The 27885-nt window shown below is 52.8% G+C and overlaps 1 protein-coding gene across 2 annotated transcripts in view; it reads left to right on the top strand.

Annotated features, from left to right (window-relative positions):
* The first annotated feature begins 13442 nt into the window (after positions 1 to 13442).
* Positions 13443 to 27885, top strand: part of RAP1GAP2 (RAP1 GTPase activating protein 2) — a 186911-nt gene continuing 172468 nt past the window's right edge. The window contains exons 1-2 of one of the 2 annotated variants that reach the window (XM_022595921.3): positions 13443 to 13616; positions 16712 to 16747. In XM_022595921.3, the coding sequence (XP_022451629.1) occupies positions 13573 to 13616; positions 16712 to 16747 (80 nt within the window). In that variant the 5' untranslated portion in view covers positions 13443 to 13572. The remainder of the gene's footprint in view (positions 13617 to 16711; positions 16748 to 27885) is intronic. The other variant, XM_089900603.1, reaches the window with a different exon arrangement.

The following is a 27885-nucleotide window of genomic DNA, read 5'->3' as shown; positions in this document are numbered from 1 at the left end:
GAAGTCGCTGGAGTAGGAAGTGGGACCGAGAGTGTCTGAAGTACGCCCTGAGGTGACCGACACTGCGTGACCTTGGGCAAATTTCCTATCTTCTCTGGGCCTCAGTTTCCTTATCTGGGGGTTATGGGTATTAAATAAACTACTATCAAGTTTTTGAACATGGTGATGGGTCCATAGCGAGAGCTCTGTGAATGGAATATTTCCGTATATTTGGGAAGACAGCACCTTCTGGGTGGCCCAGATATTCATTCACTTAAGTGGAGGAGGGGGCTGGATTAGGTGACCTCTAAAGAACCCCCTCCTAGTCAGAGACTCTTGGGCTCAGGGGCCAGACACCTGACCTGGTCATTTCCTCCTGGAGCTGTGGCCCAGTCTCCCAGAAGCCCTGAACAGCTTTGCTTCGCATTCTGTGGATTGGAGGCAACAATGCCAGCTGCTCATATGTGCCTTTCCCTGGGCTGTGTCCCCTGGAGGACATGGGAGCCTGGAGGGTGGGCAGAGGGGCGAGGGAAACAGGCAGCTCGGAAGCAGGTGTTTAAAGGACGGGTGGCGAGAGGGCAGATGCTGGCGTTTGGAGCTGCCAGACGGTCATGGGCACTGGTCTGGGCCACAGTCAGTGGGGAGGACAGGGCACAGGGGTGGGGAAGGGCGAGAGAAAATGAACAGGAAGGGAGGGGAGAGCGGGTTGGCAGAGAGTGGCCCAGAATGATGGCAGAACCGGGGTTGTGGAGTGAGTCGAGGATTGGGGGGTGTCTGGAGTGGCAGGGACAGGCTGGGCCGGTGGGAGAGCGACGGGGTGGTGTGAGGGAAGGGACAGCACTGGTTGAGGATTAGTTGGGGGGGCCCTAGGGCATAAGCCGGGGCAGGTATCCTACTTCAGGGTACAGTACCTATAAGCTCCCTCCTTTTCCTTTTTCCAGTGCATCTACCTGCTCCTCCTGGGCCACCACCCACGTTGGCAGGTGAGGTGCTGTCGGCAAATACTTGGGTCCCGTTGTGAGCGGTGATTGGAGAAGGCGAGGATGTACCTCTGCCAAGACCCGTTGCCATGGTACCACGGTGACCCTTGTCTTCCTATCCTCTCCCATCTCTGGGCAACGTGGCCCTCCCCAGGGGGAGGTCGTACAGTGGGGAAGGTGTCCAGCTGCCTCTTGCTTATGCAGGGGCAGCTCAGGCTGGCAATACAAAGGTCATGGTGTCCATCCTTCTGCCTCAGGCAAGGTCACACCTAGCCTAGGCTGGGCGGTTGCAACAGCTACTGTCTTCATTTACAGTCATTTAAAGACTCCTCTGACCTCTGTAATTTGGGACTCCTTTTGTTTTTAATAAGTTTAGTAAAAAAAAAAGAATCAGTAATGCCAGCCTATCCATCTCCTCCCTTTTTATTTTTTATTTTATTTTATTTTATTTGGCCGTGCTGTGGCATGTTTTTTTTTTTTTTTTTTTTACTGTGTTTGCCACCACGCTTTAGGCCTTATAGATAAGTTAGAAAGAGATTCCACTCTATCTTCTCAAGATGCCAAGTAGCCATTGGGGCTCCCAAGGCAGGTGGGACACCAAGGCAAGGATTGTGCTCTGGGGAGCCTGGCCTGAGACCTGGTTTGGGTTCTGAACTTTCTCCTGATCTCCGGGCTGGCTGGTGTTCCACCCCCTTCCCTAGTTCAGATCCAGGGCTGTCAGCCTCCTTCCTGGGTCATGCTGGGTGTGCTAGCTGGGCCCTACCAAGGCTGGGTGGCATCAGGTATGGGCACCTGGGGGACCCTGCCAATTAGATGACTGGTAGAGAGCAAGAGCTGGGGGGGAGTGACAGGCAGTCGGGCACAGTGAGGCACACCTGTGCGCGTGTGCGCATCTGTACACGTGGGTCCCTGGAGGGCATGTTGCGGGATCACTGTGTCTGCACATGTCTCTGTGGTTACCTGTGGTCCTCTGAGCATGTCTCTGTGTGCATTGTGGTGTGCCCCGGCTTATTCGTTTTCTTTTCTCTGGGTGTGTGAGTTGGCCATGACCTGGCGCTCTCCAGGGTCCTTGAGGGTGTGCGGGTCTGATGGCTGGTGACATTTTACCCAGCAGGATTTCCTGGCCCCCTGAGGCCCCTGAGTCTTCTGCCCTGCCCAGCTCTGCCCTCTTTCCGGGATTCCTGTCCCTGTCCCTCCCTCTGACTTGAGGAAATTGCTTCTCTCCCACTGGCTGTGTGGGTGCCCGCTGCTGTTCAGGTGGGGCCTGGGGAGAGACAACCAGTCCGATCTCCAGCCCCATCCTTCAAGCTCTGAGCTGAGGGTGACGGGTGGGTGAGCCCTGGGTGGAGGAGATGAGTCAGGATGGCTGCAGCGGGTGGCGGAAGCCAGGCTATGTGTCAGCATCTTCAGGGAGGTGTGTGCACCCCCATCCACTTCACCCATCCTCAGAGGCTTGGGCACCAGTGCAGCGGTGGGAAGGCTCCCCCACCTCCACTGTCCATATTCTCTTCCCTCGTAGCCATGCCTGGCAGTTTCTGATGGGGAGCAGAATGGTCTCTGAGGCTCCAGGCATCCCACTGGCAGCCTTGGCCTCAGCATAATCATTTAAATTTATGGAGCTCTTCCTGTGCCAGGCCCTGAACTCACAAGATACATGTATTAGCTCCTTGGCTCCTCAGAACAATCCTATGAGGTGGGTTATGAAAGCATCCCCATCTTATGAGGAAGTGGAGGCTCAGAGAGGCCGGGTCACTTCCACAAGGTCACACAGCTAGTAAGTAGTGGAGCCAGGACATGAATCTGGGTCTATTCTTGACACTTGTTGCCGTGCCCTCCACTCTTCACAAAGCTGCATCCATCTCATCCTTACAGTCTCTCCTTCAGAGAGGCCGACTCAGATCATCCCCTCTAAACAGAGCTCCCCACCCACCCCCACTCCCCTTTGAATCACATCACCCTATCGTAAATACCTGTTGTAAAGTTATCCCTCTCTTGTCCTCCACCTCTCCACCCCTAGTCCCCCCAGGGATTTGTCTGTCTTGTTCCCTGAAATACCCTCAGCCCTAGCGGAGAGCCTGGAACAAAGTAGGGATGTGATAAACATTTGATGACTGGATGAACGATTGAACACATGAAGGTATGTCTGACTCCAGACCTAAGCTCTATACCCCTTCTCTACATTGTCTTCCACAGCAGGGACCACTGCAGGGTGGCCGGGAACACAGCTCTGGAGTCAGTTCGCTTGGTTCACTGTTCTGGTTATCTGATGCTGCATAATAAACCGTCCAGAAGCTTATGGCCTGAAACAACAGTGTTGTTTATTTTGCTCAGGAATCTGCAGTTTGGGCAGGGCTTGTGGGGATACTTGTATCTGCTCTGCCATTGTCTTCTGGGGAGGCTCAAAGTCCAGGGGCGGGGATTGTCTGAAGGCTCAGCTGCTCACATGTCTGGCATGTGGTGCTGGCTGTTGGCATGAGGTCTTAGTTCCTCGCCACACGGGCCTCTCTGTGTGCCCCCGCCTGGCCAGGGAAATGATGCAGCTTCACTTCTGCCAGAGTCACAGATCCACCAGGATCCAAGAGGGGGGAGCGTGTACCCCACCGCTTAATGGAGGGGTGTTAATGTCACAGGGTAAGAAGAGCATGTGGAATGGGGATATATTATGGGATGACGGGGCCATCTTTGGAAAATACAGTCTGCCACAGCCACTTCTTTGGAGTGTGACCTTGAGCTAATTGCTTAGTCCCTCTGTGCCCCAATTTCTCCATCTATAAAGTGGGAACACCGTCAGTATGTATTGGGTTATTTCGTACTCATTGGGTTATTTAGCGGTGACTACACTTCTACCCACGGATCCCCTTGGCCTCAGGTAAGGCATTGGTCCAGGTTTTCACCGAGCTGCAGGTTCCAGCCCCAGTTCCACCCCCAACTCTCATGTAATACAGGAGGCACCTACCTGTGCAGAGTCCTTCTGGGGGTGGGGCCGGTGATGGGGAAAGAAGAGGGGACCCTGAGTGGAAAAGGGCTTTTCTGTCTCCTTTTATTATGTGATTCTAAGTCAGCCCTGCTCTCTTCAAAGGGGCAAGGGGCAGGGTTGGTGGAGATGCCACGAAGCTGGGGCTTCAGCAGGATTCCTCTGGGTCTGGAGGCACAGATCCCACGAGGAACCCCATCTTTATCCAGGGAAGTCAGGATAAGTGAATATGCTGTGTTTGAGGTGCAGGCCTATTTTTGTGTGTAGCTCCCTCCTTTTCTCTGTGCCCCTTGCCTGCCTCCGTCTGAGTCATTGTTCATCTGCCAGAAGAATGGGTCCCCAGCCTGGCTTGCCAGGCCCAGGGAGGAATCTCAGGGTTTCCTTGTCCTGGCCCAGGTTGGGGTACTCCTCAGCTGGGCATTGGCAGGGAGCCAGGGGAAATCTAGGGGTTTGCTGGAGCCCAGCCTGGCTGTATCTCACATCTAGCACTGCCCTCATTCTCTATAGAAATGGCAGAATTGTTAAAAGCAGAGGCTCTGGGTTTGAATTCTGCTGCTGCCACCTGCCAGCCCTGTGACCTTGGGCACATCTCTTAACCTTTCTGAGGCTCCATTTCCTCACCAGGATGGAGGAATTGGTTATGGTAAGGATTAAATGAAATAAAATCATGGCGTAACTGGTTCATGGGAAATACTCAAGAAATGTTGGCAGTTATTCTTTATAGATGAACAAATTGAGGTGGAGGGAGTTTAAGCGATGTCCCCACAGCCACATTTAACGTCAGAATCAGGGCTGGAACCCATGTGCTCTGACACCAGGTGGTTGTTGCTTATCTCTTGCCATACAGAGAATTCCTCCATCCCTCAATCCCTTTTGCCAGGGGGCAGTATGGCTGCCATCCTGGAAATAAAAGCAAGAAGATGCCCCCTTTTCCTCCTTGCACTACCCAGACTTGCCTGTAGAGGGCGCCGACACCTACCTTCTCTCCCACCTGGGGAGGGAAGTATCCAGGTGAGGCTCTGCAGTAGTAGGGGAGGGTGGGGAGTGACACCGCTGAATGGGGGAGAGCGAAGAGCTGGCTTTGTGATCTCCTTTGGACAGCTCCTAGTGCCGAAGCTTTCCTACAGATAACTCCAGGGCCACCAAAGATAATGGGAGTATCCTAGTGGATTTCATTCCAGTGTTTCTCACTGGATTAGAATCATCTGGGGAGTTTGTTAAAGATGCAGATTCCATGACCCCACCCCAGAACGATGGGATCCGAATTTTAGCCATTGCACTGGCTAACAGGTGTATAGCTCTGTGCCAGACACCGCTCTGAAGGCTTAACACGTATTAACTCCTATACCCCTCCCAACAACCCTATGAGGTAGGTACCATTAGTATCCCCATTTTATAGATGGGAAGTCTGGTCTGAGGCACAGAGAGGTTGAGGAACTTGCCCAAGTTCACACTGCTTGCAAGCAGCAGGGCTGGGGTTTGAACCCATGCTATTCAAGCCCCAGGTGGGTCTCACACCTGGAGCATGTGAGAACCACTATTTTATAACACTGGGCCTGTCCCCTTTCTTGCCTCCTTTTACTTCCTTTTATTTGTCGTTATGTTAAATAGCATTTATTGTGTTTTTCTAATTATAAAAGCAAAACCTGCTTATTTCAGAAAACTTAGAAAGTTCAGGAAAGCACAAAGAAGAAAAAATCATGATCTTTAATCTCACCTCCTGAACAATATAGTCCTGAGCATATTAGTTCGCCTGTTGCATTCTATTCAGAGACTTACTGTACCTTGTTTGCCCTGGCATCACATATGCAGTCGTCCCTCAGTATCCTTGGGAGATTGCTTCTGGGACTACCCCCCACCCCGCTCCCCTCCAGTATACCAAAATCCTGTGATGCTCAAGTCCCTTATATAAAATGGTGTAGAATTTGCATGTAACCTATGCCATTCTCCCTTATACTTTATTTTTTAAATTAAAAAATAATGTAAGATTATACTCCATTTAAATTTATTATAAAATATAGTTTGTACCTCTTAATTCCCTACCCCTATCTTGTCCCCCACCACCTTCCCTCTCCCCACTGGTATCCCCTGGTTTCTTCTCTATATCTGTGAGTCTGTTTCTGTTTTGTTATATTCATTCCTTTGTTTTATTTTTAGATTTGAAATATAAATGGTAACAGTCTTTCTCTGTCTGACTTGTTTCACTAAGTGTAATACCTTCCCAGGTCCACCAAGTTGTTGCAAATGGCAAAATTTCATTGTTTTTAATGGCTGAGTAGTATTCGATTGTATACATATACCGCATCGTCTTTATCCATTCATATGTTGATGGTCACTTAGGTCTCCCATATACTTTCAATCATGTCTAGATTACTTACAATACCTAATACAATGTAAATGCTACGTAACTAGTTGCCAGCATGGCAAATTCCAGTTTTGCTTTTTGGAATTTTATGGAAATTTTTTTCCTCGAATATTTTCTACCTGTGGTTGGTTGGCTGAGATGAACTGTATTGTTGAGAGATGTTGTCTTTCTCTAACCTACTCCTACTGTTGGAAATTTAGATTGTTCCCAGCATTTCATAGTTATGACAACAACGAGCTGGAGACCCTCAAAAGTACAACCTGGCACACAGCTCTGATTTTTTCCCCTTGGGATTTCTAGGTCAAAAGGTATGCATATTAAAAAAAACTTCCTATTGAAGCATAATATACATACAGAGAAGTGCACAGGTTGTAAGTGTGCAGGTTGATGGATTTTCACAGGCTTGACATACCCATGTAAAACCAACACCCAGGGCTTCCCTGGTGGCGCGGTGGTTGAGAGTCCACTTGCCGATGCAGGGGACACGGGTTCGTGCCCCGGTCCGGGAAGATCCCACATGCCGCGGAGCGGCTGGGCCCGTGAGCCATGGCTGCTGAGCCTGCGCGACTGGGGCCTGTGCTCCACAATGGGAGAGGCCACAGCAGTGAGACGCCCGCGTACCGCAAAAAAAAAAAACCAAAAACAAACCAACACCCAGATCCCCAAACTGGCCATGATCTGCACTCTAGAAGCTTCTTGGCATGAAGGTAAGGATTCCGACGTGAACTGTCAAATTTCCCCCAACAAAGTGGTATATTGGTCTCCTTGGGGTTTTCTTACTTAAGATTGAGAGACAAACTATGCTTAAAAGCAGAGTGGATGGGGAATTCCCTGGTGGTCCAGCAGTTAGGACTCTGTGCTCTCAATGCCGAGGGCCCGTGTTCAGTCCCTAGTCAGGGAACTAAGATCCCACAAGACGAGTGGCGCAGCCAAAAAACAAGACAAAACACACACAAAAAACCAACCAGAGTGTATGGAAGAACCATCTGGAGTCAGATACTGAGAGAGAGAGAGACCTGGGTTCTATCTCTCTGGGGCAAGACAGACTTACCTTCAGGGTAGAAGAGGTGATCTCAGGACTGGAATCAGCAGTCAGTTTGAACTCTAAATAGTTTAAGAAGGTTTTAAAGAAATGAGCGTTTGTAGCTTCCACCCCTCTCCTCCTCCTCTTCTCCTTCATCTTCTTTCTTCTTCTTAGCAAACCATCTGTTTAACACTTTTTCTTTAAATTATAACATGTTCTTGGTAAAAAAAAAAAAAAAATCAAGCAGCACAGGAGGACATAAAGTGAAAAGTTTCTTCCACCCGGATTTCCAGTTCCAGTCCCATTCTTCAGAGGTAACCAGTCTTGGGCCATTGCTTATGTTTCCTTCCAGAAATTGTCTAGGCATATATAAGAATTTACATATTTATTTAAACGAATGAGATCCTATTATATGAGCTGTTCTGTCTTTTTTTTTTAAATTTTATTTATTTATTTATTTTTGGCTGCGTCAGGTCTAAGTTGCAGCACGTGGGCTCTCTAGTTGAGGTGCTCGGGCTCAGTAGTTGCAGCGTGCGGGCTTAGTTGCACCGGGGCATGTGGGATCTTAGTTCCCCAACCAGGGATCGAACCCAAGTCCCCTGCATTGGGAGATGGGTTCTTAACCACTGGACCACCAGGGAAGTCCCTGTTCTGTGTCTTTTTGTTTGTTGTTTTTTAATTTTTAAAATAAATTTATTTATTTTTGGCTGTGTTGGGTCTTCGTTGCTGCACGCGGGCTTTCTCTAGTTGCGGTGAGCGGGGGCTACTCTTCATTGCAGTGCGCGGGCTTCTCATTGCGGTGGCTTCTCTTGTTGCCGAGCTTAGGCTCTAGGCGTGCGGGCTTCAGTAGTTGTGGCTTATGGGCTCTAGAGCACAGGCTCAGTAGTTGTGGTGCATGGGCTTAGTTGCTCCACGGCATGTGGGATCTTCCTGGACCAGGGATTGAACCCGTGTCCCCTGCATTGGCAGGCGGATTCTCAACCACTGTGCCACCAGGGAAGCCCCTATTTGTTGTTTTTTTAGTTTTTAGGATACCTTTATGTAGTAACACATATAAATCCTACCTCCTTCTTTTCAATGGCTACACAGTATCCCATTGTATGCTTGTTCCACAATATCGTGAAATGATGGTTATTTATGTTACTAATTGTATTTGCTATTATAAACAATGATATAGTTAATATCTGTGTGCATAGATCTTGTCAGCTTGTATGAGTTTACCAGTAGGATAAATCTCTTTTTTTTTTACGGTACGTGGGCCTCTCACTCTTGTGGCCTCTCTCGTTGTGGAGCATAGGCTCCGGACGCGCAGGCTCCGGACGCGCAGGCTCAGCGGCCATGGCTCACGGGCCCAGCCGCTCCGCGGCACGTGGGATCTTCCCGGACCGGGGCACGAACCCATGTCCCCTGCATCAGCAGGCGGACTCTCAACCACTGCGCCACCAGGGAAGCCCAGGATAAATCTCTTTTTCTTCTTCTTTTTTTTTTGGCCGTGCCATGAAAATTGTGGGATCTTAGTTCCCCAACCAGGGGTTGAACCCGGGCCCTTGGTAGTGAAAGCGCAGAGTCCTAACTACTGGACCGCCAGGGAATTCCCCAGATAAATCTCTAAAAACAGAAGTGTTGGCACAAACAGTATGTGCACTTAATATTTTAATAGATCTTGCCAAATATCTACACACTAATGGTGGGGTGCCTGTTTCCTTACATCCTCACACCATTATCAAGGTTTTTTTTTTTTTAACTTATCTGATGGGTAAAAATACTTTATTATTATTTAAAAATAATTTAAAATAATGGTACATGTTGCAGCTTCTTTAGTTCACAACCACGTTTTGCTGGGAGTTCTTTTGGAAGATAGCGTTACTGAACAAATCAGAATAAATTGCACGACTGTCATATGTTGGGGTCCCGCTCTTGGAACCGAGTTTTCACAAGCGCTTCTCTTGTAATTTTTTTGGTCATCATCTTGCTTTTCAGAACTTGTGCAATGGGAAATTAAGTCTAGCCCTTGAGGCAGCGTGAGGGGGGAAGTGATCAGGGCACTGTAAATCACAATGCAGATGTGAGATGTCATTTTTTCTCCATCCCAAGGTGTAGATTCCCAACCAGTGTGGGTCTGCTGGCTCTGAATACCATGGCACCCTGTTTTCCTGGAGATCAGGAAATACCATGGCACCCTGTTTTCCTGGTCCTTCTCTGCCACTATGCTTTGTCCTCACCTGGTTTATAAAGGAAGCAGAGGCTAATCTAGCCTCCCCTTTGAGGCAAGGTCAACTGAAGCCTCCAAAGATCACGTGACCTGCTCAAGGTGATTCAGTGGTCGAGATAGGAGGAGAGCTGAGCCTTACGGGGTCGGTACTGATGCCAGCTTATGTTGTCTGGAGTGGGGGAGGATCCAGGCTGAATGATCTAGTGCCTGCTTCTCTCAGGACATCTGTTTCCTCAGCTTCCTGTAACTGCCTCATCCCCACGCCTGGGAAGGGAGCTTGTTTCATCTTTTACCTCCTGCTGGTGGCTGCGAGGACGGAGCTGCCGAAGTGGAGGAAACCACACTGTCTCTCCCTTCCCTCCTGCCCCCAAGGGACTGCAGATATGATGGAGGGGCTCCTGGCAGGGACCTGGGCTGCCTCTCCTCCTCTGATCCCAGCCAGCTTTCTCCGCTCCGTGTTTCTCTAAAATCCAGAGAACTGGGTGGGTTCCCTGGAGCTCTGTCCCGGAGTTGGAGCTCTGTTTGGTACTTGCTCCCTCAGCTGGACCAGAAATACCCACAGGCCTCCACCAGGGAAGCCAGGGCATTGTGACTTGGTGACCCAAAGTGGGCCCTTCCTCTGTGGAAGGGCAAGGAGCAACCTCAGGTGAGAAGGACTCAGGCACGTGCTCCTTCCAGCTTCGTTGTTCTCTCCTGGCTGTTGAGCTGAGCTTTGCCTTCAGGGCCTTCGTTTCCCCATCTGTAAAATGGGCGTTGCGTGAACTGGGCATTTCTGTAGGTTCCAGAGTCAGTGGGGCAGGTTTGGTCTGATGATGCAGATCATTGTATAGAACAGTGGCTGAGAACTTGGGCTCTGGAGTCAGACCTGGCTCTGCCACCATCACGCAGGTTCCTTAACCTCTCTGTGCCTCAGTGTCACCATCTGTAAAATGGGGATAAAGTGGTGCTATCTCAGAGGTGGTTGTGAGATTGAAAGGTCAGTTCTGACCCATAGCCAACTCACAGTCACAGCGCTTCCCCTGGCCCCCCTGTCCCCATAGCTTGTCCTTATCTCCACCCTGACTGCCCACATGCTGAATCAGCTGAGGTTTGGGAGGAAGCTGGGCTGTGCTTGGTGGGGCAGGAGGGCTGGGCCTGGCACACAGCATGCTTCTCTTTTCTCTTGACTTGCAGTCCTTCCCAGAGAGCCATGGACTCCTCACTGCCCACCACCACCCAGAAGAAGAACGGAGGGGTCAGAGCAGGGGCAGCTGGAAGCTGCGTGGGACCGAGGGAGGGGGTGGAATCATAATAGATAGTACATATAACAGCTCTGGTAATGGTTTGGGAGCCCTGTGCTGTGTTTACGTTCATTTATAATCTTGTGAGGTTGGTGGCAGCCACTCCCTATTATGGAGGAGGAAACTGAGGCCTAGAGAGGTTAGGTAAGTTGCTGGAGGTCACACAGCTCCAAAGCTTGGGAGCCTCAGCACTGAGGAGGGGAGAGTGGATGAGGCTCTAGAATGACTCTCACCTCCCTCCCGAGCTTATGCAGTAAAATTGAAAGCTACCTGGGAACTTCCCTTCTCTTGCTCTGGGCCCTTACTCTGGGGGGCGAAGATGGCACCGGCCCTTCTGGACTCTCAAGTTCAAGTCCAGGCTGTGAGCTCTGTGCCCTTCCTGCTGATGCAGCCAGGCCCTTGCCGCTCCTTGGCCAGGTGTCTGAATCCCATGACGTGGTGTCTTTTGTGGCTGCCGTGCAAGGTGGGAGAATCCAGCCTGGTCTTGAAATGCTCCTCCCTGCCTGGTCCTTGGGCTGCCCTTCGGACCTTCAGATGCTTGGGCTTGGGCCTGTGTCTCCTCTGGGTCTGCGAACATTTGGCCCAGGTGGCCTCCTACCTGGGTTTTATCTGGGTGTCTTTGCAGACTATGAGGGCCTGAATCAGAGCATCTCTCAGCTGTGTCTTCCCCTGGAATATGTTGGTGGACAGTAAGCACACATGGTCACATGTGTGTACAGATAAGAATAGATAAGACGGAAGGCCGGAAGTGCCCAAGCTTACTGTGACGGCAACCCCTCCTCTCTCTCCCACATGGAAGCGTGTCAGATGATGTGCTCCAATGATGGGCTCACTAGGAACTCCCTCTAATTGATAAAAAAAGTAAGCACTTTGCAAAAGGAATGTGGGTTATTAGTTATTAGTAACCCACGTGACGCCTGGGATGAGGCTGTGGGCCGTTTCTGGCTTACCCTGGTGATCCATCCTGTGGTTCAGCAACCCTGGGGAGGAGAGGGGGGAAGCTTTGTGGGAGTGAGTCCTACTGGGTCCGATTAGGTCTCCTGCTCACTCCCAAACCAGTCACTGCAGCCAGGAGGGTGAAGCCCTGGCTGGCCAGGCCTGGCCAGGTGTCCCCCCCTGGGAGCAGATGGAGCACAGAGCTGTCTTGCTCAGAGGGAGGCCAAAAGGATGCAGGACAGGCAGGACCCAGGGGGTCCGTGGTACCTGCTGAGCATCTCCTGAGTGTGGGGTGGGTGCAGTAGGGGTGACAGATCTGGGTGTGGAGTGGACGTCCAGCGGGAAGCCGGCGGTCTATGCAACCCTAGGGAGTGGACCGCTTGATCCTTCCTTTTCTGATCAAGGTGAGGGTGGAGGGTGCAACCTGAACCAAGGACCACCAGGCTCCTGCTGAGCAGCCGGGGGGCACGGGACCCCACACTTGCCACCCCTAGTCAGGGCCCAGTGCTGCCCCCATAGGGCCTGAGGCCCCTTGTGTCCCCTGCAGTGGAGGAGTCAAGAAAATAAAAATGCCTGTGCCCTTTGTCCACAGCCTGGGGGTGGCCCGCTGGCATCCCAGCGTGGATCTAACTCCCAGCTCCGGGGAAGGTGGGCCAGTGGGAAAGGCCAATGGTGGAAGCTTCTCCACTGCTTGGTAGGGGCGGGGACCTGGCACCCCGCCCGTGACCCTCTACCCTAGGCTGCTGTATGTATGTGCCGCACTCTTCGACGGGGCTCTCGTTAGTGAGCACCTGCCGTGTACCAGGCGTGGCAGCACTGGTGCAGACAGAGATTAGGACTAGCCTGTGGGTCCAGTGGGAAAGGCAAAGACGTGCACTTCGGTGCCACCTGCCACCTCTGCCACTGCCGGCAGGAGCTCAGCACTGCTGACCTCTGTCTAGACGCTCAAGGGCATCTGAGCAGTACAGATCTGTGCCTGTGCCTGTGCCTGTGTACGTGAGGGCGCCTTGTAGGCGTGTGTGCGATCTGAGCGTGCGCCTAGGTGTGTGCACGTATGTTGATGTGTGTGAGCGTGTGTTTGTTTGGGGAGCTGCGTGTGCACGAGGCGGATGTGCAGGTGTCTTTGTAAACGTCTGCGCGCACCGGCAGGTGAGTGTGCAGTACCTGCGCGCACGTGTGTGCCGGCGTCTGCTGACGTACGTGAGCACGCACGCGCCTAGGTGTACCCGTGGGTCCTGTGCATATATGTGTGCACGTGTGTGCGCCCCTGGGCCCACGTGGGTGCACGTATACTTGTGTCCACACGCGTGTGCGTGTGGGGCAGGTTTATCTGGTACGGTGGAGGCAGAAAGCCCAAGGTCCCGCCTCCGGCAGCCCCAGGGAGTCGGTGTGGGCCCGCGTCGGCAGGGCTCCCTGAGCCTTCCAGCCAGGTCTCTCCCCCCTCCCAGGCACAATCATGGTAATCCTCGGGCCTCCTTGGGTTCCGGGCAGCCTGGGCTGTGTGGGGCAGAGCTGCCAACCCGTGCTGTGGTGCAATCTGCCGGCCGAGCCCCTTCCGGTGCTGCGGGTTCCTCCGGGTGTGGGGAAGCTGCCCTCTGCGACCTCCCCTGCCTGTCTTGGTGCGTCCTGGGGGGCAGGACACCCCTCCCACCCCGCGGCCTCACCCACAGGAAGCCGGGCTGGGGGGCAGGCATTGGGGGAGGTGCCACACCGGGCACCCCGCCCTTTGCCGGTGGCTGTCGACCCCGCTGCTCCGAGGCCGCAGCAGTCTTGCCAACAGCCTCGGGGGCATCGCTGGACCAGGGGCCCCTCCGTCACAGCCATGTTTGGCAGGAAGCGCAGTGTCTCCTTTGGGGGCTTCGGATGGTGGGTAACAGATGGGAGGGCGGGTGAAGGGGTGGGAGCGAATCTGGCCGTGAAGCCCGGTTGAGCCTGTGGCTGTGACCTGGTCTGTAGGGAGCAGTGCGGGGGACTTTCAGATGCTTGGGTGGATGGAGATGGAAGATCCTGTGGGGGGGGCACCAGGCTTTTCCTCACTGTCCCTTGGGTACAGTCTTCTAGGGAATTCAGAGGTCGGAGCTGGAGCCAGTGTGAGTGTGACTCTGGTGAACGTGGGCCTCTGTGTCATGTGTTTCCATAAATGTGTATGTGCATCTGTGATGGCTGTGAACACGTGTGTATCTGGGACTGTGTGTTTAGGTGTGCATGTCTGTGCGGCCGGGTGTGAGGTGTGTGCCTGGCTGGGTGTGTGTGCCGACGCGTGACCACGTTTGCCCTCTGCGCTTCTGAGCGGATGCCGGTCTGCGCCTCGGAGCTTCTGTACCTGTGTGTGCTCTTGTCTGTGCATGTGTGTTATGCTTCTGTCTGGGTCATCTCTGTGACTTCGTGGCCGGGAGAGTGTGTGGCCTGCTCGGCCTTTGGGCTGTCTGCTCTCTTCAGGGGTGAGCAGTGAGAGGACCGGGCAGGCCTGTCGCCAGGGGCCCCTCCCTGCCCTCCCCCTACAGCCAGTCTGAGCAGCTGGGGCTGTGCTCCAGCCTCTTGCCTGACCCTCTGGGCCACCTTTTGCTGCTAAGTTTCTGTCTGGGACAAAGGAGAGGCTCTTTCCTCCCTATGGGGCCATAAAGTGAGGAAACTGAGGTCAAAGACTTGTCTCTGGTTACCAGCTGCCGGCAGCTTCTCCTCAGCTGGGGAACGGGGTCTAGTGGTTTTCATTATCAGTTTCCTTTCAGCTTCTAGCCTTGGAGCATTGTCAAAGAAGAGGTTCCCACTGCTGAGGGGGGGAGGGTGGCCAGGGCTGTCCTGGTGTGGAAGCTGGGTGGCCAGTAGTGGGGGGCATAAGAGGTGAAGGAGAGTGGGAGGGAGCACAGGGGCTGCAAGACATGGGATGGCAGAGCTTCCTGGTGGGGCTGGAGGGTTAGGGTGGCTATCATGCGGGGATGGCTTTCAGCAGGGAAGGGATCTTGCAGTTGTTTGAGGGCTAAATTACAGATTCCTGGAGCCCTGGTCCACTCCAGACAGTGAAAAGAGTCTTGGGGGTGGTATTTTCAGAGCTCCGTTGGATGCCAGGGTGGATGTCCAGTAGCGCTGGTGGGCAAGGTGATGAGGGTGAATGGGATGCGGCAGGGCAGGGAGGAGAGAGATGGCACCCGAAGAACCTGGGGACCTTGGTTTCCTGAAAGGGGAAAGCTCAGTGTCACAGCGCTGCCCTATCTCCCCATCTCAGCCCTGCCAAGCCATAGACCCTGCCCTCCGAGGCCACACCCCCGTGGGAGCCCGGTTGACTGAGTAGGTGTGGGCGTGGGTCCCCGGACTGGGGCTGCTGTGGCCCAGGGTGTGACCCAGAGAGTTGGTGGGTGGCGGGTGGTAGGGTGAGAGGGCATGCTGGGAGACCTGGGTTAAGGCGCCGCTCCTCTTCTGCTCTTTGAGGAGCCCAGATGGGACACTTCCTCTCTCCAGGTCTCAGTTTCTCCATGTGTAAATGGGGAATTTCTGCCTTACCCACAACAAAGGGATGTTGTAAGAATTAAAAAAGATTCCTTGGGAAAATATAAAATGTAAGGGCTTATTGATAGAGGTTCCAGTTGGGTTTCTCTGGGTAACAGATGTAGCAGAGTGCAGGGATCTGCTCCTGGGTCCACCTTACTCCCATTCAGTGAGTTGAATGGGAGAGGACGAGGATCTCCATACCAGAGGGGGTTAGGAACCCAGTGAGACCCCTAGGGGCCTCGTGGAAGCACCAAGGAAGGGCCCAGGGGGCCCGTGGGGAAGAAGCTTGGAGGGGGGACCTGGGCCAGGAACCTCGGGTGTGGCTTATTTTGCTGTTGGGAAGTGAGATCGGAAGGTGCTGGGAGTTGACTCAGGGTGGAAGGATCCCACCCCCCAGCTCAAGGGCTTGGTGCTGACTCGTGATTGCTGGGGCAGCTCTGCGTCCTCACCGTGTGGCCCCTGACACAGCTCCCCTCCTCCCTGGGGCCCCAGTAGTTGCGTGTATGGGGAGCTCATGGCAGAGCTGAGCTGCTGGGCAGAGGTGGCTATAAGAACTTTCCAGGGTTTCAAGCCTCCTGGAGGTGGTGGTGATTTTGGTGGCATTAATGGCAATGATGACATGGCGCAGTGGTGACACTGATGGTGATGTGACCCTGGTATTTGTGACCCTATACAAGAGGAGACAGAGAGTGGGAATCTCGCCTACCTTTCTGTCTCTGGAGAGAGGAAGGGGCCTCTTTTACCAGCCATAAGGGCTGGCATATGCAGAGGGTAAAAATAGAAGCCTAGCAGCCCTGCCTTGTCTTCCAGCAAGGGTAGGCGCAGGCTGGGGTGGAGTTGCTGGCTGCCGGGACAGTCTGCCGCAAACGTGATCTTCCGGGCTCTGAGCTCCTGTGCCCGACAGACCCCACCTCCTGTGCACCCTGGCGCCTGCTGTCAGGTTCTGTCTCAGGAGTGGCTTATGCCTCCTTAGAGGAACTGGCAGCTCCCAGAGCAGGAGGGTCCCTGGTGCTGGAGGTTGCGGCATCTTTGTAAAGCAGAATCCCAGGAAATATCCATGCATTGATTGTCCAGCCGCTGTGACCCATGAGGCTGGGTTGCAGAGTCCTCTTCTGGAGCTTGGGTAACGAAAGCAGAGATGGCATATAAAGTGCTTTAGATCCCTGGGTCTGGAGTCAGATACTGGGATCCAGACTGGGCCAGTGACTGTATCCTCCCGAGCCTGTTTCCTCATCTCTAAAATAGGGAGAATAACAGGACCCATCTCACTGGGTTATGAGTGGCTCCGGCCCTCCCAGAGCTCCCAAGTCCTCCCTTTCTGGGCTGGAGGAGAACTTCCTTCCTCCTGAAGCAACATTGTCCACGGCCCTGCGGGGCTGGTGGTCTGGGCTGGCCCCGGGACCTGTCCCCTGCAGGTGCTAGGTGGGAGCCCTCAGCCCTGGCACTGACGGAAGCCCTTGCTTTTCTCTTGGCAGGATCGACAAGACCATGCTGGCGAGCCTGAAGGTCAAGTAAGTAGCCACTTCCTGTTACGTAAAGGTCAGAGGTAATGGCAGATGGAGCTCTTCTGGGGCCCTCATTTCCCTCCTGGTTGTGGAAAACGTGAGCGGGACTGTTGCATTTGTCAGATTCTCTGTCTCAGTCCAGGGGCTTGTGGACTTGGAGGAGGCTGGACTGGGCTTTTGATTCCCGAAGTATCCGGGAAAAGGCAGAGGCTGGGAAGCAAGCAGGGGGACCCGTGTGGTGGAAATGTGTATAGCAGTGAAACTTTCAGGCCACAACTCAAGGGTATAAGAAAGAGAATTGTATTTTCCATCACTTTAATTTTTATATTTTAGTTTTCCATCACTTGTAATCATTTTGTTTTTATATATAATTTTTGTAGCCCCAGTCCCAAGAGGCTATTTTTTTTGCCGCACTGCACAGCATGCAGACTTCCCCAACCAGGGATTGAACCCATGCCCCCCTGCAGTGGAAGTGTGGAGTCTTAAGCACTGGACCGCCAGGGAAGTCCCAGGCTGTCTTTCTGACATTCCCACCTACCTGGAAAATTGTGCCACAGAGTTCTAGGACCTGGCAGAACACCCCAGTGTGTGTGTGTTTGTGGGTGGTCAGTTGGTCATCGAGTCATCTATTACCAGACACCTGTCGTCCTGATCAGCCTGGCCCTGAGGCTCTCTGAGAATTCCAGCACCAGATTCAGGGTCTGGGGATTGATTGTCTGCCTCGGTTTACCACGTGTCTGCTCGTCTGTCTGGGGAGCCCTGAGCAGACACCCCTTTGTCCTAGAACCTCTGACTGCTCCTCTCTCATCACCTTCGTTCTTTTCCCTCTGTGTTTCTGGCCAAACCATTTTGCCTGCGCCTGGATCCTCTTTCCCCCTTGAGACTTAACAAAAGTCGGTTCCCAACTGCATCCCTCCCTTGGGCAATGAGTACTGACCAACCACCTTCTCCAATTAAGTGAGTTAAAAAGGAAGGAAATTTTAGGAGGGAAAAACAGCATTGGTCACTAGCTCAAAATATTATCCTGCAACACGTGAATTGGCTCAAGCATGAAAAATTCCTCTACTAAGTGTCCTCCTTTGGAGGCAGCCCCACCTGCTTGTAACTCCCCCATCTCAGCTGAAAGGTTTTCCAGGCTGGCCTCTCTCTGCCATGCCATTTAGTTGCCAGCACTGCCTGTGCATCCCCTGGGTACACTTCCCTGGGCAGAGCACAGCCAGTCTTGCGAGTTGGCATCTAAGGGGGGGGGGTCAAAACAAGGAAGCTTCCCACTCAGGTTTGTTTTGCTCAGAAGGGTGAGGGTGGGCAGTTAGCAGGGCAGGGATGGATGGAAAACTGTCCCTGCTCTCTGAGAGCTTTCAGTCTCTCTGTAGAGTTGATGCCAGGGATGTAGTGGGAGCAATCTTGGAAGACTGACAGGAGGAGGTAGCTTCTAAAGTAGCTCTTAAAGATGGGGCGGGACAATGGGCCTGTCTGTGCCTGTGCTGATTGGCGTGGGGTGTGCATCAGGGCAGTCCAGCGTTTAGGGCAAGTCACTCTTGGGAAAGACACTTAACTTCTCTGGACTTCAGTTTCCGTATCCTTTGTCCAGTGGGCACAGCGATGTCTGGCCTTCCTAGAGCTTCCTATCTGCGTATTGCATGAGATGCTAGGTAGGAAGCTGAGTTACTAAGGGGTGTAGAGTGGTAGGAGTGGGTTTTTTTGGTACCGTCTTGGGACATCTAGTTCAATTTCACAAGCGTTTATTGAGGGCCTGTTTGTTTTAACTAGTAAAGATGATACATGTAACCTGCAAAGGAACTAGTTACAAGGTGGAGTGAAGGGCTGGGGGCATGGGCCAGTGTTGAGACTGGGACCCCAGTGGGCTCTCTGGGTATGTGGGGGACAGTCTGAGGTCTTAGGCCTTGGGGAGGTGGTGTTGAGAGGGTTGTTTGGGACAGTGTGTAGGACTGTGTTCCTACTTGCACTTGGTTAAGATTCTTTTGATTGCAAGAAACAAAAACCCAGTGTAATCTGGTTAAGCAAAAGATGGAGTTTATGGAAAAAAATCCCAGGTGCATCAGGGAACCCAAGGGGAGGAGGTGGAGCTAGAGCTCAGGGGGCATTGAACAGGAACTGGAAATGCATCCCCATCAAAATCCCAGCTGCCTTCCTTGCGAAGATGGATAAACTGATCCTAAAATTCTTATGGAAGTTCAAGGATAATCTTGAAAAAGAAGAACAAAGTTGGAGGACTGTACTTCGTGAGTTCAAATTTACTACCAAGTGACAGTAATCAAGAGAGTTTGGTAATGGCATAGAGATAGACATACAGATCAATGGAATAGAATTCAGAGTCCAGAAATAAACCCTCACATTTGTGGTCAATTGACTTTCAACAAGTACGATATGTCATGACAATTCAATGGAGAAAAATAGTCTTTCAACAAGTGGTGCTGGGACAACTGATATCCACATGCAAAGGATGAAATTGAATCCCTGTCTCACACCGTGTACAAAAATTAACTCAAAATGGATCAAAGACCTAAATGTAAGAGCCCAAAGTATCAAACTCTTAGAAGAAAACCTAGATGAAAATCTTTGTGGCCTTGGATAAGGCATTGGTTTCTTAGGTATGACACCCAAAGCACAAGCAACAAAAACAACGAGAACAGCAAACTGATTAATTGAACTTCTTCAAAATTAAAAACTTCTGTGTTACAAAGGACACCATTAGGAAAGTAAAAAGACAATGCCCAGAATGGGAGAAAATATTTTTAAATCACATATCTGATAAGGGACTCATATCTAAACTATATAAAGAACTCTAACAACTCAATAATACAAAGACAAAAAGAATTTAAAAATGGGCAAAGACTCTGAATAAACATTTTTCCAAAGAAGTTATATAAATGGCCAATGAGCGCATGAAAAGATGTTCAACGTCATTAGCTATCAGGGACATACACATCAAAGCCTCCGTGAGATACTACTTCACACCCACTAGAATGACTATAATCAAAAAGACAGATAATAGCAAGTGTAGGTGAGGATGTAGAGAAATTGGAAGCCTTACACGCTGCTGGTGGGAGTGTAAAAGGGCGCAGCTGCTCTGGAAAACAGTTTGGCAGCTCCTCAAAGGGTTAAACGTAGAGCGACTGTATGACCAGCAATTCCATTCTTGAGTATACATCCAAGAGCAATGAAAACATATGTCCATAGAGAAACTTGTATGTGAATGTTCATAGCAACGTTATTAATAACAGCCCCAAATGGAAATAATTTTTTTTTCTGGGGTGATGAAAATGTTCTGGGACTAGTTTGTGGTAATGGTTGTACAACCTTGTGAATATACTGAAAACCATTGAATGATAGACCTAGAAATGGTGAATTCTACAGTAAATAAACTACATCTCAATAAAACTGTAAAAAAAAAAAAAGAGGGAATCTGATTGGCCCAGCATGGTCCAATCAGTTTAGCTGGAGAGATGGGGTTTATGGATAAAATATGTCTGTGGCAGCCAGCTCTCTCTGTGGGAGGGGCTAGTTCTCAGAGAAGAAGGATGAGTTGTGGGCTGGGCAGATACCATAGGAGGTTTCATCCCGTCACCCCCATGACTCTTAGGACTAAAAGGAAGATCAGTAGCTGCTCCCTCATTCTCCTCCCCACTAATACCTAAGAAGAAATTCTGCCTGGGTGCCCAGGATATGGCTCTGCTTACTGACAGGTCCTTAGGCAGCCAACTGCATGTGCTAGGGCTCTTCCAGGTACCCAGATGCTGCCTTCCTTCGGCTTCTGCTGGGTGAGACATCTTTCTGTACTAATGCAGCCCGTTGGCTTCTCCACTGAGCACCAGATACCCCTGGACTGCAGCCCATGCTCCCGATGGCCTCAGCTTCTTCCCCAGGGACCTGGTGTCCTTGACACGAAGACAGTCAGCCATACAGCTCCTGGAAGTGTCCCTGAGCTATGCAGCTCCGAAGATGGGGTTCTGGCACCACCGTTACTGAGCACTTACTATGTGCTCACTTTTCATCAGAGTTTCCCTGAGGTTTCACAGCCATCTTGGGAAGCAGCTACCACTACTGTCTGCATTTTACAGAAGAGAAAGGGAGGCTTGGGAGGTTAGGAAACTGAGTCAAGGTCATCAGGGAGTAGGTCCTGCAGCTGGGATTTGAATCCAGGTCTGTCCTTCATGGCTGGTTCAGTCCAGGCTGGAGCTAAATAGTTCTCAGCACCTCTCTCCACCCTGCTTTCCCACTCTTTTCCCGATTTAGATAGAGAGTCTGGTGCTTTGGCCCCAGAATGCACCCCTGCCTCCACAACACTGTGGATGGGAGGGCCCAGCCCCCTGCTGGAGGCCCAGGTTGAGAGGGGTCTGGGGTACCTGATGATGAAGACCCTCAGAGGCAAGGGGTGCTGGGGACCTGGAGCCACACAAGAACACTGGATAGGGGGGTGGTGGCAGCACATAGAGGAGAAAAAATTGGGAGGCGGAGACTAACAAATTGTTAACCTCTCCAAGACTCAGTTTGCCCATCTGTAAAGTGGGAGGGTTGGGCTGGTGCCCAATCTGCTCTCTTCTAGCTTTGACTTTCTGGGAGTTCACCTTCATGCCTTTTGTCCTTTTGCATTTCTCTCAGGACCTTGATGATGGTAGGTGCTCGCTGTTGACTAAGCAAATGCATGCACGAATGAATGAGTGTCTTTGAGAGCAGAGGTTCTGCATACTTCATCTCTGGCTCCCCAGAGCCTTACACCATGCTTGGCATATAGCAGGTTCTCAGTCTATATTTGCTGGATGAATTAATTCTGGGTCATCATGGTTAGCCCATCACATGAGATGGAGGGCTGGAGAGAAAGAGGCAGGGACAGCAGGTGCGGAGCGCCGCTTCACCAGCCTGCTCCCAGGCCAGCTTGGGATACGGTCTGTATTGCAGTTGTTGAACCATAGTCTGACTGGATTCCCACAGGGGGAACCTAGGTTGGCAGGGCCATGTGTTTGCTCATGGAGGTCCTTGAAGCAGCATCCAGAGAGGACGACCTGAACTGGGAGCCTCTGATACTTTTCTCCACTCTTTTTTTTGCTGCCCCTTGCCCTCCCTCTCAGAGACTCCTGCTTCTTTGCTAAAGAAAGAGGTGTGTGTGTGTGTGTGTGTGTGTGTGTGTGTCTGCTGCATGGGCCGGTAAGCCATGTTCCAGCCATCTGAGATGACTGTGATACACAGGCACTGGCCATCGTGGGACGGCGTGAGCGTGGAGATGATTCAGTGCAGCTTGTCTCTACTGCTGGGGTAGGGCATCATGCACATTCCTGATGACCGGGAAGTTAGAACCCATTGCCCTGCAGGGAAAAGAATCCAACTTTTTAATTGATGGTCCCTGCTCTTGGTCACTAGAAGTGGGCATCTCTAAATAGAGAGAAAGTGCATAAGAGCGCCCAGAGGTCACTGTGCCGTCTTATTTCTTCCTCAGGAGAAGGAGGGAGAGGGCCTGGAGGAGCTGTCTTCCCAGCAGCCTGGCTGGGGCAGCAGTTCAGCTGTCCTGTGGTTTGGTCAGAAGACACCACACAGCCATCTGTACTCTAGGTTTCAGATTTCACCAGCTAAGATTTAAAATCTTAGAAGGGAGGAGAGCACGTAGGGCAGCAGCAGACGCTGTGTCTCAGCGTAACTTCCCTTTGGCCCTGGGGTCCCTGATGGCAGCTGCTGGAGCCATTGTCCATGCAAGATGGGGGCTTGCCACATCTAGAAAGCTCAACTTCTGGCTATGTCACAGCCCTTTTAAACTCAGGGCTTCAGTCCCTATCCTATGAGGATTACGTACAAAATCTGGGCGATTCCCTGTACAGACATCTGCCTCTCCAGGTTCTCTTGGTGTTGTTAGCAAGGCTACATTCTCGGGGGGTGCGGAGAGAGCAGAGTCAGGGCCCAGGCAGCTGTGCATCAAGTCTCTGCCTCAGCTTTCCAGCCCTACCGGAAAACCCGTCCCTCCACAGTCCACCCCTTGATTCCGATGTAAAGGCCTTTTTTTTTTTTTTTTTGGCTGCATTGCAGCACATGGGATCTTAGACCAGGGATCAAACCCACAACCCCGGCATTGGAAGCACAAAGTCTTAACCACTGGACCACCAGGGAAGTCCCTGTAATGGCTTTTTTTCATGCATCAGTTGAAGGTCACGATCGCCAATTTACTTCTCCCATCTTTGACCACCAGGTCTTTGCTTACTGCGGATTACAAGACTCTTTGAGGCACAAAGGTGTTTTAGAACCTTCTGAGGCTGCCCCATCTGAGCCAGCTCATCTCCTACATATCTAGGGTGTCTGCTGAGTTTGCTGGGGTTGCCAGAGGCAGGGGGAACTTGATGTTCTGTGGGGTTAGAAGGCTGAATCAGTTAAGCTCACATTTATTGGGCACCTGCGTTTGAAGCCCAGTGCTAGGCGCTGGGGCTGGTGGGGAAGCAAAGGTGAAAAAGACACAGTCTCGGGACTTCCCTGGTGGCGCAGTGGTTAAGAATCCGCCTGCCAAGGCAGGGGACGCGAGTTCAATCCCTGGTCTGGGAAGATCCAACATGCTGCGGAGCAACTAAGCCCGTGCGCCACAACTACTGAAGCCTGTGCTCTAAAGCCCGCGAGCCACAACTACTGAAGCCCGCACGCCTAGAGCCCGTGCTCCACAGCAAGAGAAGCCACCGCAATGAGAAGCCTGCGCACCGCAGTGAAGAGTAGCCCCCACTCGCCGCAACTAGAGATCCCGCGCGTGGCAACAAAGTAAAAAAAAAAAAGACACAGTCTCTGCTCATGAAAGCTTATAGTCCCATAGGGAGACAGACAGACAGACAGTTGCAATGGAATGTGACAAGTGCTAACAGAGATGTCCTCAGAGAGGACGGAGGAGGGCTTCCTGGAGACTTGGTGATGCCTCAGCCGTCTCCAAAGGTGAACAAGCCCAGCCCGGAGGGGAGAGAGGCACCCGGGGCAGCAGCAATAGTGCACAGGCAGTGAGATGTGAATGGCGTGGGCTGGGAGGGACCTGGGTGCGGTTATGACACCAGACAGATTACTGGGTGCGACTGCGGGGTCAGGCTGGGCCTCGTCTAGGAGCGTGGGAGGGCTGTGTGGAGGGCTGGGCTTGCCCCTCTGTGTGGCCGGGAGCCATGGAAAGGCTTTAAAGCAGGGGAGTAACGTGGCCAGATTTGAGTCTGAACTCAATCTGGCTGCCATCTGCTGACTCGTTGGAGAGGCTTGAGGCCAGAGCAGGGCCAGTGGGGTTGGGGAGAGTGGACAGACTGGAGAGCTCTTGAGGAGGCGGACTCCCCAGCCTGGAGCTGGTTTGGATGTAGGAGGCGGGAGCAAGGGGAAGGGGAAGGGTGAAGACTCAAGTTTCTGGGTGAGACTTTTTTTTTTTTTTTTTTAAATTTTGGCTGTGTTGGGTCTTCGTTTCTGTGCGAGGGCTTTCTCCAGTTGCGGCAAGCGGGGGCCACTCTTCATCGCGGTGCGCAGGCCTCTCACTATCGTGGCCTCTCTTGTTGCGGAGCACAGGGTCCAGACGTTCAGGCTCAGTAGTTGTGGCTCACGGGGCCTAGTTGCTCCGCAGCATGTGGGATCTTCCCAGACCAGGGCTCGAACCCGTGTCCCCTGCATTGGCAGGCAGACTCTCAACCACTGCGCCACCAGGGAAGCCCTCTGGGTGAGCCTTTGAGTGGATGTTGGTCCCGTGTACGGAGACGGGGAGTTTGGGTAGCTTGGGGGTAGAGGGAGGGAGTAAGGCCCTGTATTACAGTCTCTGCTCCTCATTTCCCCTCTCCCCTCCCAAGTGGCTGGCTTAGGTCCTGACCTTTATACCTGCCCCCCCACCCTCCCAAAGAAGGGTACAGAGGAGAGAAGCAGCATCCTGAGGGGTGAAGGGGGTGGTCGGCCGCCGGGGAAGCAGGCTGGGCGGTGCCCTCTCCCTGGCCTTGCAGGCAGAGCTGGTGGTGGTCCCGGGGGCTCTGCACCCCCCCTCCCCCCAGCTCCAGGTGTGCCTTGGCAGGTGAGCACCAGGTGAGCCCTAGCTGGTGCCACTGCTCTTGTAACCGACAGCTGGCCACACGAGATGTGCAGGGAACCCACTTGCAGACACGTTCCAGCTGGGGCTGAAGGGCACATCCCTGTTTCTGGCTAAAGTATCAGCCCTGGTTCATTGATTCTTTAGGACGGCCCCTGAGCCTGAGAACAGTGCTGGTGCGTGTAGGTGTGTGTCGGCGTGTGTGCAAGCTTGCCCGTGCAGGTGGACATGAGCTTTGAGGGCCCATGTGGGTGACTGTGTGGTGTCTTTTTTGGCTTTAGCGAGTTCCTATGGTAACCACGAACATGCCTGTTTTGGGATCTGGAGTCGTGGGGCGTGAGTGGCTACGGGGAGAAGCAAGGCAGGCGGGTGCTTAGCCGGCGTTTGGGCTGTGGCCTGATTTCATTGCCAGGCACTGGGAGAAGCACCTAAAGGTGCCATTTGCCAGGCAGCAAACCCCAGGGATTTGTGTGCTGGCCTCATACTGGCCGGTCCCCATCATGCCCAGGAAGCCCTGGTGAGTCCCTGTTCTGATTTCTTGATGGACAAGCAGCTCCCTGGGTCTCGACCAGGTCTGGTGGGTATCTGATGATGGGCAGCAGGGAGCTGGCTGGCAGCTCTGGCCAGTAGGTACTGGGCATTGGGGCTCTTCTGAGATGGGTGCGGGATGGTGGGCAGGAGGGGCTCTGCTTATTCCTGGGGCCCCGTGGGGGTTTTTCCTCGTGGCTGGTGAGCTGAATGGTGCTTGTTGATCCCGTGGGACAGGGCTAATGGCAACAAGGGCAGGGATGCGGGGGAGCAGAATGCAGATGGGGCGGCCTGTGGCCTGCCAGCCCAGGTCCAACTAACCTGGGGGCCCCCCCTCACTCCAGCTCCCTGAAAGTCCTTGTGGACGCTCAGGGCTCTGGCCATGCCCTTGAGCTTCTTCAGAGGCCTGCTGGCCTGTCCTGGTTGGGAAGTCTCAGGGTCCTGTGAGGAGGAGGCCAGAGGGCTCTGCCTGGCTCACCGGGAGCTGGATTTCGCCAAGGCTAGGGGAGAATTGCTCCCACTGGGCTTTGGCGAGAGGCTTTGACTCCCCACGCTGTGCATGCCTTGTGCTTCCGGTCCACACACTGTGGACCCTGTGGGTGTGTCAGGACCCCTGCATCCTCTTGGAGAGGCTCCTGATGGACAGGTGCCCGGGAAATACTCAGAGGGGTCTGGAGTTGGGGGAGTGCTTGCTTCTATCGCCTTCCTCCTGCTGGTTCCTCTGGGGCTGGGAGCAGGGAGTGGGGATGGAGGTGTCAGGAGGGGATGTAGATGGCCTCTCTGGCTTGTGCTGGGAGCCCCGCTCAGGAGCTAGCTGCTCCCCCTGCCTCTGAGGGGGTGCTGGGTGAGGCTGTGCTGGGATGGGGGCTGTGTGGCAGGGGTTGCTGGGGCCTGTGGTCCTGGTGAAGGGCAAGGGGAGCAAGGAAGTAGATGTTCTATGCTTTTTCCAGACCACCTCGGCCTTCCCTCTGGAAGAGTCTAGAGCCTAATCCCCAGCACCTTTCCTTGGGAGTGCTGGAAAAGGGAGAGGGGAGCCTTCAGGAGAGATCCCCAGATCTCTGGAGTCCTCGAATCTTAGGGCTTGAAATAAAAAGGTCAAATTAGCCACTATGTGAATCCCTTGTGCCCCTAAAACTAGTCACCCAGCCTGAGCTTGGTTACCTCCAGTGACGGGGAGCTCATTATCTTGTAAGGATATTATATTGCAATAGAGCTCTGATTGTTCAAAGCTGACCATTATTTTCATCTGGAATTTCTGTAACTGCTACCGCTTGGTCACTCATCTCCCACCCCTAAACAGGGCTAATAATCCTGCTTTCTCCCGAGAGCCCCTCAGAATTTGGAAGGTGGCTCCTGTTCCCTGAGTTGTCTGTGCCCCTGGCGGGTCATCCCTGGCCTCTTTGGCTCTGTTTGGGGTTTCTCACTGCCTGGCCTGATCTTTGTTGGAAGTGTTCAGGTTTTCTAGGCTTCATTTCAAAGCCTGGCCAAAGGGATTGGCCCTGGGCAGCCTGCAGGAGGCTGATGGACATGAGGATGGACAACGAGAGATCAAGGGCTTCAGCCACCTTGTTTACAGATCAGTACAATGAGACCCCAAGTGGGGATGTTCCTGACTTGAGACGGCCCAGCTCGAAGGCAGTGGGTGCAGGACCAGGACAGCGGAGGTCGGCTGTCGGCCTCTGTGCAGTGCCTGGCCCCTTTCCTGCTTTCCTGTCAGCTCCTCCATCTTCACCACTTTCTGACTTAGGACCTGGTCTCTTCTTCCTGAAGACAGACCTGATGCCCGCAGGGATCTGGCAGGGCCTAGTACAACTGCCAGGCGGGGCCTGGGGGCACCGGCAAGCACACATCTGTGCTCTGCAGGAATGCCGCCTGTCTCCCCAGATCTTCCACGTTACAGGAGAAGCTGGAAATCTGGAGTTTGGGCAACATCTTGACAACTAGCTCAAGAATTAAAAAAAAGAAAAAAAACCAAAGCCATATGTAACCCATCCTGCAGGCCAGATTCACCCCACCTGTGCGCCGCTTCTGCTCCAGGTGTGTCAGCCCTGCGGGCCTCAGCTCCTATCTCCCTGTGGCCTACTCCCTGGTCCCTTCTCCCCAGTTCACCCCTTCCCTGGTGCTCTCGCCACTGCCTTCAGCCACTGACTGGTCATTTCCTGCTCTGGCTCCAGACTGGACTCGCTCTCAATTAATCTTTTCTCTCTTCCTAATCCAGCTCTTTCTCTGTCACTGGGTTGTGAAGCCCCCGAGTCACGGGGATTGGTCCTCTCCTGCCCTCCTCCCGGTTCAGGCCCATTATCTCCTGCCCAGATGGTGACAAAGCCTCTCTAATTAACCTCCTCCTCGGGCCTCCGCCAACTCTAATTCATCATCCCCACAGCCATCTCTAACTTCTCCAAGGAGGCCTGTATCCACAGCACCGATGGTAGACCTTGTTAGTCCTGATTCTGCATGGGCTTGTCCCTGAGACCCTGGTTGGGGACTGGGCCGTCTTTTTTTTTTTTTTTTTGAATTAACTAATTAATTAATTAATTTTATTTTGGCTGAGCTGGGTCTTTGTTGTGGCATGCGGGCTTCGCTAGTTGTG

The sequence above is a fragment of the Delphinapterus leucas genome, chromosome 19 (assembly GCF_059928025.1).
Source record: "Delphinapterus leucas isolate spDelLeu-1000000601 "Yukka" chromosome 19, BTC_Dleu_Yukka2, whole genome shotgun sequence".
Lineage (NCBI taxonomy): Eukaryota > Metazoa > Chordata > Mammalia > Artiodactyla > Monodontidae > Delphinapterus > Delphinapterus leucas.
Note: the sequence above shows the minus strand (reverse complement) of the source record. Positions and strands in the feature narration are given on the sequence as shown.